The 12,163-nt window shown below is 35.3% G+C and overlaps 1 protein-coding gene across 10 annotated transcripts in view; it reads right to left on the bottom strand.

Annotated features, from left to right (window-relative positions):
- The window catches only part of Pum2 (pumilio RNA binding family member 2), a 75,380-nt gene that overhangs the window by 37,275 nt on the left and 25,942 nt on the right, over window positions 1-12,163 (bottom strand). For 9 of the 10 annotated variants that reach the window (XM_029484301.1, XM_029484306.1, XM_029484300.1 and 6 more), the window contains 3 exons: window positions 5,833-5,941; window positions 2,232-2,419; window positions 1,405-1,571 (listed from right to left, as the gene is read on the bottom strand). In XM_029484301.1, coding sequence (XP_029340161.1) covers window positions 1,405-1,571; window positions 2,232-2,419; window positions 5,833-5,941 — 464 coding nt within the window. Of the gene's footprint in view, window positions 1-1,404; window positions 1,572-2,231; window positions 2,420-5,832; window positions 5,942-11,356; window positions 11,431-12,163 lie in introns of all 10 variants that reach the window. The other variant, XM_029484304.1, reaches the window with a different exon arrangement.

The raw sequence follows: 12,163 nt of genomic DNA, 5'->3' as shown, positions 1-12,163 counted from the left end.
CTGGCTGTCCTGGAACTCACTTTGTAGACCAGGCTGGCCTCGAACTCAGAAATCTGCCTGCCTCTGCCTCCCGAGTGCTGGGATTAAAGACGTGCACCACCACGACAAAGTAATTCTTAATTACAAGTACAGACCACTAAGTACTTAAAACATTCATGGTACTTCCAAGTCAATCACTGCTTTTGCATATTAGATTTCTAATGTGTTTTTCCTTTAGCCATACCTGCCATTTGTGGTTTTTTCACTTAAAACATTTAACTAGTAATTTCAAACACATATTTAAAATCTAGTGGAACAAAACCCACAAATATAGATATTCATAGTCATGTTTAAAATGGAGCAATAAACTTTCACATAAAACAACTCAGTACAGCAAAAGCAGAGAACAAAAGAACATACTGTGTTATCAGTGGTGCTATTTTCTTGCTATAGTTAATGGTGTGTTAACACTTCAATTATAAATATATAAAAATCAAGTTTGAAATGCCTTTCACTAAAACTTAGTAGCAGAAAAGAAAAATCAGGAAAGGATTCTAAATAAAGAACAATATTTTTTTTTCTTGTCAAAAGAGGTTTACTGATTTTGGATGCTTTTTTGCACTAGGAACAGATGAAAATGGTTCCTTAACAGAGACTATTATTCTTTGTTAGGTGAAGGCAATAAATACAAAAACATAAAAAGCACCAAGTAACTGTTCCTTTATCTATCACGAGCTGACGCTTGACAACTAACTAGGAACGGCACGGCTCAGCCTGAAGCATCAGCTTTCTAGCATACAGGTAAGTGTGCAGTGTTTAATCTAAAGCCAATGACTGAAAAACTAAACCAAAACAACAAAACACATTTGATCGCTAGAAACAACTAAAAATAAGTATTCAAGAACTCCAAGCTTTAAAAGCTATTTCATGTTTGAAGAAGCAATTATGTTTTAGCACAATTCATATAGTATAAGAAAACCACTGATTACTAAACTAATTTTGCCTCATATATCTAAGATGAAAAAAACCAAATGGCAGGGGATGAAAAAGTAGTTAATATAGCAATACAAAAGAAAAAGTCCACTGCAAGATATGCAAGCACAACTCAAGGGGAGAGGAAAAATCATGTTAAACCTGTAAGTCACTAATTAGCAACAAAAAAAGTTCTAATTTAGTTCCTAAGACAGAAATAGCAGCTTCTAACATTAATCTTCCAACATAACACCCTGCTTTAGATATGACTGTGAAGATTTTTCAATGACTCATGATGATTAACTCTATTTTTAAAAAAATCCATCCAGATTAACACAAGGCACAAAGGAAATAAAGTCACCCTAAATTGGAAAAACCACCTAAATCAATCACATCAACTGTAATATCTCCTAAAAGAAATAGTTTTCTTCTTGAAAAAGTTAAAAATCTTACTTAAAATCTTTGCAATCGGCATCCATTCCATTTGGCAAACCTCTGCCATTTATTTTAGAGTCCTCATCATCTTGTTTAAGATCTCTGTTTTGGTCCTCCTCAAATGGAGAAGCCTTGCCTTTTTGATCTCCTTTCTCAGGTCCATCTGTTTCAGCATCTCTAGTACCCTGAGGAAAAAGAATCTGTTTGATTCTCAATACTTAATAGAACAGAAAAAAAAAAAAAAAAAAAAGGGGGGGCACCAAAAGGTAGTCTAAAACTACCCTGTAGTGCATGTAATAATAAAACAATAATTTGTTAAGTGAACTAATTTAGCAAAGGCCAAAAAACTAGGGATTTATAACAGAAGGGCTAAGTCAACCTTAACTATAGCGGCACAGGAAAAGCAGCAACACCACAAATTAAAGTAGCTAACTGTTACATCATCTGACTCAGGTACAGATTAAGTACTATCACGACCTAGCAATATCACCTTTGCAAACAAAGTTTTAAAATGACTTGCTTTTTGTTAACACAGTCATAAAAACATAAGTACCTGTGATTATTCTATAATTTTATGAACTAAGTAAAGAAAACAAATTGTAAAGACTTTAAAGTTTCTTTCAGTTCTATGGCTAAACTGGAAGCAGTGGCCCATATCTGTAATGCCACGACAGGAGACTCAGGCTTGACTCAGATAGCCTGGACTCTGCACAGTAATTTCCAGGCTAAGCAAGGCAATATATAGTAAGATCTTATGTTAAAAGGAAGGACTCAAAGAGTAAAATACCATAAAACACACACACACAAAACAATAAAAACATTAAATTTGTATTTAAAATACTTACAAAAGTTCCCTTCCTAAATCGAGAATCCAATTTATCAGCAGGAGAGGAACTTAATACATATTCTACCATGCTCACACCAAGGCCTCCACTTTCTGAGCGCGGAGAAAGAATTGCATTTACTTCACTGTTTCCATGAAAACTCTGTCCAGATCTTCTCTGCACCATAATAGGCTGGGACATTGAATGATCTGTTTGGAAGAAAAACATAATACAGTTTTACTTCTAAGCCAAGTAAAATATAGTTTACAAATTAACATATCAATTTCAGGAAAACTAGTATTTTCTCTTATTACTATATTCTTGCTATAATAATATAATATTCTTATATAATATTCTTGCTTTCCATTCTGGATAGTTGGGACATCGTCTATCATATGATACATTTTATTATTTGTGTAAGTCAGAGGACAGTTACATGTGGACAATTCCCTCCTTTCACACTGGCATGGCACCAGGGATTAAACTCAGATTGTCAAGCTTTATGGCAAGTATGTTTTTACCACATCACTGATCTAAGAGAGCAGGTTTCTTGAAAATATATAGAGAAAGACAAAAGGCAACTTTGTGGAGTTGCTTCTCCAACCTTCACATGAGTTTAATTTAGTGATAAAAAGGCAAAAAAGAGTCAAATCAAAATATATCAATGCCGCAGAAAAATGACTCTGAAGGCTGAATTGTTTCTAAGTCTTAAACCTTTAGGAATAAAACCTATTCAAAACAAAAAACAAAACAAACAAGAAACAAGAGGTGCAGTTCCCAAGCTCAGGTATACATCACACAAACCTAGAACACACTGTTATTAATACAATACCAATCAGTTTGGGGGGGAAAAATCATTAAATCACGAAATTTTATGTGCATAGTGAGAAACCCAAATATCAAAGTCTTTTAAAATACTTTCTAGTTTCTTTTATTTTAGAACAAAATTATGCACCCAACATAAATGCAACATGTGAAAGCTAGCATAATTTTAATACAATCCACAAATTAGACGCAGTATTCCAAGTTTTTATTGCTGAAAATTGTTTTTAAAGAAACCAAAAAGGCTGTTAACTCTGGCTCATTTGTGAGCAGAAACAATCTCAATTAGTTTTAGTCCTTAATATCATGGGTATCTTCACTTATTTCATTGCTATAATAATTTTCAAGTAAATGGTGCTTTCCTTAGTTCTTATTAAGACCCTTCTGTTTCCCACTTGTATCCATACAAGACTTGTCGTTTTACCCTTGCCGTAATCACTCACCCTCACAGTTTAAATACTGGTATATAGTGACCCATGATAGGTATGATTCAGTGGGGAATCCCAGAACAAGGCAACGTGTCTTACGAGTTTCTACTGCTGTGATGAAATAGCATGACCAACAGCAACTTGGGCTTATTTCACTCACTGTTCCATGTGACAGTTCATCATCAAAAGCAGTGAGGGCAAGAACTCAAGCAGGTGAGGAACCTGGAGGTGGGAGCTAGCGTAGAAGCCATGGAAGAGTGTAGCTTCCTGCCTTGCTTATCATGGCTTGCTCAGACTGCTTTCTTATAGCACTGCAGAACCAGCACATGGATCACATCTTCCACAGTGGGCTGGGCCCTCCCCGATCAACCACTAATTAAGGAAATTCCCTACAGCTGGTTCTTATGGAGGTATTTCTCAACTCAAGTTCCCTCCTTTCAGATAACCGTACCTTGTGTAAGTTGACATAAAACAAGTCAACATACAGAAAGAATGAGCATGGAGACTGTTGATGTAGATCAACTGGTAGTGATTGCCAAGCACGCAAAAGACTAAGTTTGGTTCCTAACATTGTCTAAGATGGGTGTAGTGGCGCACATCCCTGATCTCAGCACTTGAGAGGTGAAGCAGGACTATCAGTATTTCCAAGTCAGTCTCTACTACACCAAGGTCCAGGCCAACCCAGGGTTACATTTAGTAAGGAATAATCAAAAATAGGATAAAGTCCCTCAAAAATAACCCAGAATTTTACAGGAATATAAAGCATGAGGAATTGATTCTTCCCACCCTTAAGGTGATTACAAAAGAAGAAATAAATGGCCGGGCATGGTGGCACACGCCTTTAATCTCAGCACTCGGGAGGCAGAGGCAGGTGGATTTCTCAGTTCGAGGCCAGCCTGGTCTACAGAGTGAGTCCCAGGACAGCCAGGGCTACACAGAGAAACCCTGTCTCAAAAAAAAACAAAAACAACAAAAACAAAAAAAAGAAGAAGAAATGATATTTAAGTGGCATAGACAGAAAGGAGGAGTAGACTTACAAAGTGAGACAATGAAGGAGGAGTGAGAGTATTTCAGTTACAGAAACTACCATGCTCCAAAGTCCCACGGTTTGAAACATGCTTTTAAAAAAAAGGAACCAGACTATATCATTTTAGCTGCAAGGAAGTAATAATATATATGATTAGACCTCTCATAGTAGCAGAGAAATAACTTTGAAGCTTTATTGTTATGTGTATGATGTACATGTAGATGCATATGTGCCGTGGAGCATATACAACAGTCAGAGGACAACTTTGATTGTTCTCTGCTTCCACTTGTGCATGAGTTGCAGGTCACCAGGTTTGTACAGTAAGAGCCTTTATCCTTCTCACTGGTCCAAGAATTTTCTTTCTTTTTCGGAGACAGGATCTCACTATGTCCTCTGACCTCCTCAAGCAGTGCCCTATATATCCCTGTTCTTATTCAACCCTCAAAGAAATGTTACTTGTAAAATATATGCTTAGAAATTTGAATTTTTCTTATTTCATTTACTTTGTATATATAGCATACACAAACTGTATCATACTCAGGAATAAAAAGAAAATATTTGTAAAAACATTTATATGCCCCTCAAATTTGATTCATCACACATTTTAATAAGTCAAAATGTTTTAAAATTGACAAATAATGTGATTTCTACAGGCTATATAGTTCATTATCTGCCTGCCAGGTTCCTTTCCCCTAGTAGTTTTGTGGATCTACTCTTTCCTTACAACTTAATAGAAATCAAAAATATTTTCAACTGCCCTGTTTCTAGGAAATCTGTATCACCAATGTATACCATTTCTAGATGTGGCTAATGTTTTGCAATGCTAGACTGAAATGCAGTTAGATTAATCAGTCACTGTCACCCAAAAGAATTTAAGACAGAAAATTCTAGTTAAGTTAATGAGTCCTCTAGTAGTTGTCAAATTTTTATCACCAGAGTTAATTAAAAAACAAAAGAAAACAACTATTAAAATCCTGTACTAAATCTATCTAATCAATAAAGTGTATTGTCACAGAAGACTTAACAGTTGTTACAAAAATCTGAACTAAAGCTGGGCGGTGGTGGCATATGCCCTTAAAACCAACACTGCAGAGGCAGAAGCAGGCAGATTTCTGAGTTCCAAGCCAGCCTAGTCTACAAGGCCAGCTCTAGGGACAGCCATGGCTATATAGAAAAATCCTGTCTGAGAAAAACAAAAACAGAAATCTACACTATAATCAACAAAGGTATCACAAAGCTTTCCCCTAAATTGTTTAAGGATGGGCAAAAAAGTTTCAATTTGAAAACCTGAATTAAAAAATTTTTGAATTTATTCATAATTCTCACCCAAACACTAATGACTTACGAGAAGTTCCCCATGCAGTCTCTCTCCATTCATCATCCCCAAGAAATATGCCTTTTTGTCCATCTTTTGTTGAATCATCAGGTTCCCAAAACTTTTTGGTAGGCAAAAGCTATTTGAAAGGGGAAAAAGAAAAAAAGAAAGTTTTATACTGTTATACAATTTACAAAAAATACATAAGGAAATGTAAACATGTCACTTACATGTACATGTTAGCTTTCGCATACCTTTGAGTTATCTATTTTCCAAGCCATCTCATTGAGCAAAGTAACTCCTTATTTAAGTACTGGCTCAAATAATTCTAGGCCTCTAATACAATTTTCAAACAGTTTTGTTATGTCCCATCTTTTTTTAATTTTTATAAGGTATTTATTTACTTTGTGTTGAGAATTGTGCCTGCATATAGGTATAGGTATGCATACATCAGCCATGCTTAGAGCCCAAGTAGGTCAGAAGAGGGTATCAGAGCCCCTTAGACTGGAGTTATGGAGGATTATAAGCTATTATGCAGACGCTGGGAACCATCTCAAAGAGCAACAAGTGCTCTTAACCACTAAGTTTACCCCTTATGACTTTCTTTATATATAATTCTCAAAAGACTTAACAAATTTCTTACTCAAGATAATAAAAATGCCCAAAGAAATTATTAAAAATTCCCTCACTTCTAAAAGCTGCTTTTGAACAATCTCTTATCAAAGTCCAAAATAGTATTTTTTCAAAACTCTTACTAGCTTTGAATAGCACCAATCTGTTGATTCCAAATCAGAAAGCTATGAATAACAGAAGACACACAAAGAGAAACCCTAACAATATTTTCTGAGATAATAACCTCAAGGTATTATGCTCTATTCTACATGGTAACCTGTAAAAACTACATCTGTCAATAGGACTACTCGGTCATTACTCGCTATCCTTGACACTCAGAAACAAAATTCCATTTGTTTGAACAGATTCTTTTTCTCAAGACATACATGTAGCATTTTAAGTAAACATTCATAAAGACATCATTTGTATCCTATGAATTAAATGCCAAGTCATTTTAGCACTCATAACCAGGCCTGTACATACTTCTACTACTATATTGACCACACTAGTTACCTGTGTTTGCCCCTTTAAAGGCATGCTGATCTCATCTTCGGAGAATTTAAACAGACTGGAGTAAAATAAATAATATCTGATGTACAGTCTGAGAGATAATTTAGTGTCTATTTTCAGGAGGCAGGGCGAGTTGCATGCAAGGTGAGGAATACAATAACCACAAATGAAACAGAAAACTATGAACAAAAGCAAAACTTAAGAAAATGCAATATTCTACACATAAAGAAGATGCAAGACAACTCATTGAACACTAGTAAAGCTAACCATGAGGTTATGAAAACCCTTAAAGGCAAATTAAGGAAACTGAAAGTTTTACTAAAGCAACAGAAATTAAGACAGGTTTGTGACAGTATGTTTTGGAAAACAAGTCAAGTTGTAATACCAACTGATAGAATGGGGACAACTAAAAAGCAAGGAAACCATCAGTTTAGGAAAGTCACAACAAAGCCAAGACAGTAAGACCTAAGAGGGTACTGGCAGAAAAGTGCTGAGGGGGGAAAAGAAAAAGAAGAAAGAAGAATCTCAGAGACTTCTTGGAATATCAAAAGACATTGATTACAAATGGTGGAAAATGTAAATAAAATGCACAAAAACTAAGTGATGCTGTTGTTACCAAACCAAGAAGCAGTGTTGAATATAAAGCATCTTATCTTATCTATTTAATTAATGTAAGATAAAAGTTTTAACTAATCCTGGGCACAGAAGTGATTAGGTGAATCATCATCTGAGAGAGTAGAAATAACAGCATTGCACTGAGACTATTCTGTTCTAAGATAATATTCCGAGTGCTTTCACAGACTATTGCTTTAGACTACAAAGTGCAGAACTAGGGATTGGCATCGTGTGGAAAAACACCTATCTAGCATATCTAAGGCTCTGAGTTCCATCCTCAGCACCATAAAAAGGGTAAAATAAAATGTATATTGCTTATGTAGAGGAGAAAAAAATCATGTCAAATATTCTATATGCTAATTTTACCAAGTACTTCTATAAGCAAAGCTGTATTTATTTTGCAATTATGCATAAATTATTAGATATACAGAAAATAATTTAGCCAAAATTAACACTTCTACTTAGAGATCTATCTTCCGTACACTCTAGAAATGCTTTTTAGTTATTATAAAAAAAAAAAAGTTTTCAGTGAGCGTGTACTATATGTAATACATGCACATTAGTGTGTTTGGAGCCAAGAGCAAAATGTGTCTTTATGACTCTGCCTTTTTACCTTTGAGACAAAGATAGGGCAGGCTGGCATTATAGGTACTGGCAGCCATGGCCTTTTACATTGATGATGGGGACCCGAACTCAGGTCCTCAGACTTACAAAGTAAGCACTGTTACCCACTCAGTCATCTCCATAGAAAAACACCTTCTGTGGCAATTTAAACACTAATTTAAGTGTTCTTCCTAGCTTGTGATCCATAGTTTAAAATGGATTAAAGATGAGAAAAGGCAATGGGTCAAAAAAACACACAGTTAAAATAAAAAGTGAGAAAACATCAGGTTAAATGAATTGAGACAGAAACAGAGATGTCTCCATAAATTCTTTGATTATATATGATATAGCATAAATAAGATTTATGTTATAGAAAACAAGGCAAAGAAATTTTTAAATCTAAAAAGTTTATTATTTTCCTACTAGTGCCCTAACTCACAAAGCTTTGGGCCTAAACCATGGTTGGGACACTAAGTGTTTCTTGTCAACCTGTCTTTCCATCCTCCATGTCAGGATGACTGACAAACATTTTTTGTCCTCCAGAAACAATTTATGGCTTGCCCTCTCTGTTGAGAAGAAACCAGTGAAGACCCGATATATACTGCCTTATAATCAACCAAATTCCTGGTCCAGCATTTCAGGAGGTACACTTAAACACCATACTTTTCTACTATAAACTAAGCAAAAATCTCAAAGAAGCCAATTAACATGCTTGAAATTAAGTTCATACAGCTTATCTAAGCTCAGATACTTCCAAGAAAAGAGATGTTATGATGACATCATAACTCAACTACGGGGGTGGGGGAGTTATCAAGATATACGATCACTCTACTTATATAATACAAATTCACAAAAGACAAAACAAAATCCCAAATGAAGTTGTAGAGAACAGCAACAAAAAAGAAACCTTGATGAAATTTCCTAAATCTCTAAAATGGTGCTTTCTAGTCTTAATCTTTGCTGTAGTCTATTCTGTAAATAAAGATTCATTCAATCCATCCTCTAGCTTATAGCCATCATAAATACTAGGAACCTTTCATAGCCAAAGTACAAGAGTCATTTTACTGACTGTTTATTTCAAAGAATTGTATGTTACTAAGGTTTTGTCTATAGCCATTCTCTTTCTTTTTTCTTTTGTTAGCTTAAGTATCCCAGAGAGATGAAAACCTAATACTTAAGAATAGTTACATGAAGCCGGGCGTGGTGGCGCACGCCTTTAATCCCAGCCTTGGGAGGCAGAGGCAGGTGGATTTCTGAGTTCAAGGCCGGCCTGGTCTACAGAGTGAGTTCCATCCAGGACAGCCAAGGCTACACAGAGAAAATTTGTCTCAAAAAACCAAGGACAAAAAAAAAAAGAATAGCTATATGATAGTTTTTCTACATAAGAAAACACAATCAGATTTACATTTAACTACTACAGAAGATAGTACTTTCCAATTCATCAATTTCTAAGAATTCCCATTATTAAGACTATCTTGGGCTAGAGAGATGGCTTAGTGGTTAAGAGCACTGGCTGACCTTCCAGAGGTCCTAACTTCAATTCCCAGCAACCACATGGTAGCTCACAACCATCTGTAATGGGATCTGATGCCCTCTTCTGGTGTGTCTGAAGACAGCGACAGTGTAACTCATATACAAGAAATAAATCTTTGAGAAAAAAAAAAAAAAAAAGACCATCTCTAGGTAAATAAAAAGTTTAAGATTATCTAATTCTTCAATCTTTAGATAAACTCCAAGAATAATTTAGACAGTGATTTTATAAATATACTGCAATCTTCTGAACACTACCTGAAATAGCTGATTTCCTTTTATGTTTTGTCTTGAGACAAAGTCTCTCTATAGTCCTGGCTGTCCTGGAGTGTAGCTAGTGAGACTGCTGAGACAACAGAAGTCTCCTTAGTTCCTCCAATATGTCCCTACTCCATCACTCTATTTTGTTTCTTTTTGTTTAAGACAGATTTCATTGTATAGTTTCAGCTAGCATGGAACTTACTATGTAGACCAGGCTGGCTTTAAATTGGAAGATCCACCTGCCTCTGCCTCCACAGTACAGGAATTAAAGGCATTTACTACCAGGTTAGGCTCTACTTGAGATTTTTTTTTAATGCTTTACATATTTCTTATTTTATGAGCCTTGGTGTTTTACCAGCATGTATGTCTGTGTGAGGGTATCAGGTCCCCTTTAACAGAAATTACAGACAGACAAAACTGCCGTGTAGATAGATACTAGGATCTGAACACAAGTCATTTGCAACAGCACCAGTGCTCTTTAAACTACTAAGTCCTCTTTCCATTTTAATAATTTTCTAAAATACTGTGTCAAAATAGGAGAACATTATTTATCACAACAGTTATGAAACAATCCCCCAAATAAAACTCACTAGCTCAAAGATCTGAAGTGAAATTTTGGTTTCCTCAATAAAATTCAGGCAAGGTCCTTTTCTTCTATTATTTCAAAATTAAACAGGAGACAGCTATATGCACTCTAATAAACTGATTGATGACAGTTAAGAAGCATGTGCTTCTCTGGATACTTGATTAAAATATTATATCTGTATACATACTAATAAAGCCAAATACCTTTTCCTATGTGTTATATTTGTTTGTTCTAAGCCACACAATATAAAGGAAGTCAATACAGACAAAAACATGCTATTGAGGAGAAGAATGAGTTTATGAATACAGATTTGTTTCTATTTTTGGACAAACAACTTAAGAAAATGACCTCCTGGGCTGAAGAGATGGCTCAATGGTTAAGAGCACTGACTGCTCTTCCAGAGGTCCTGAGTTCAATTCCCAGCAACCACATGGTGACTCACAACCATCTGTAATGAGATCCGATGCCCTCTTCTGGTGCGTCTGAAGACATGACAGTGAGTGTACTCACATACATAAAATAAATAAGACTTTAAAAAATAAAATGACCTCCTGATGATAGCTCACAAAAACGATACATTTAAAACAATTCTTGTAAGTATACACAATGATTCTCCATACATTAGAGAGATTTATAACAGTTAAGACTCAATATGCAAAACTTTAAAAAGAACAGGGCAATCCATTTAAAAAAAAAAAAAAAAAAAAGGGATTGTTTTACATCACAAAAACATCCCAAACAAGCAATCTTAGAAAACGAGAAAGAGCCAGAGAGTACAGGCTGCTTTAATTTATTCCAATGAGTGAATTCTGGAATAAAACAAACAAAACACCTCACCTGTCAGTAAAGGAGGAGAAGACTGGTGAGAGAGAGACAGGCAAAGAAGGAAATCCCAGAAGGTTCCCTGCTGCCTGTGAGATGAGGAAAGATAGAAAGGCTTGTGGGAGAGAACCCAGAGACAGAAATTTGAGTAGGCTTCTTAGCTATCTCAAGAGGTAACAATATTAACTGGTAAACTGTTTTTTAAAAAAATAGCAAAACCAGCTTACTTTCTAAAAAAATATTTTTTACTAGATGAAGGTTACATGTTAAACTGGCCTGCAGCCATCTACCAGACAGCAAGAAGTTTAGGCCCTACAGCACTCTGGTTGTCTGATATGCTGACTAATAAAGCATGGGTTTTAGCTTATTTCATTTAGCTTACTATTCAATCCAACTCCTCTACTAAAACCCATAGACAACTAATTTAACCACTACTTCTGACCATAATTTTAACCACAAAAGTATATTTAAAGTTATCAAATGTATTTTCAAATAGTAAAACAAAACCAAACAAAAAGTCAATTAGTAAATAAATCCATAATGTATATGGAAGTAAAGAACCAAGCCTAGGATTAATGTAGGGTTCTTACTCTTATGAAAATCAAGTTTAAGTCTGTCACAGACAGAAAATGTTTTCACTAATTTAGTATCTGAAGATAAGGCCTTTCTATTTAACCTAAACTGGCCTTAAGCTCAAAACTTTACTGTCTTGGCCCACAAAGTGCTGGAAGTACAGGCATGTTCTACAATGCTCCCAGACCTGCTGTTAAGATATGCTACTCTACTTTCTAAAACTCAAAGAATACAAATGGGGGGGGGGGG

The sequence above is a fragment of the Mus caroli genome, chromosome 12, assembly GCF_900094665.2.
Source record: "Mus caroli chromosome 12, CAROLI_EIJ_v1.1, whole genome shotgun sequence".
Classification (NCBI taxonomy): domain Eukaryota; kingdom Metazoa; phylum Chordata; class Mammalia; order Rodentia; family Muridae; genus Mus; species Mus caroli.
This window is presented reverse-complemented; position numbering and strand designations above follow the sequence as displayed.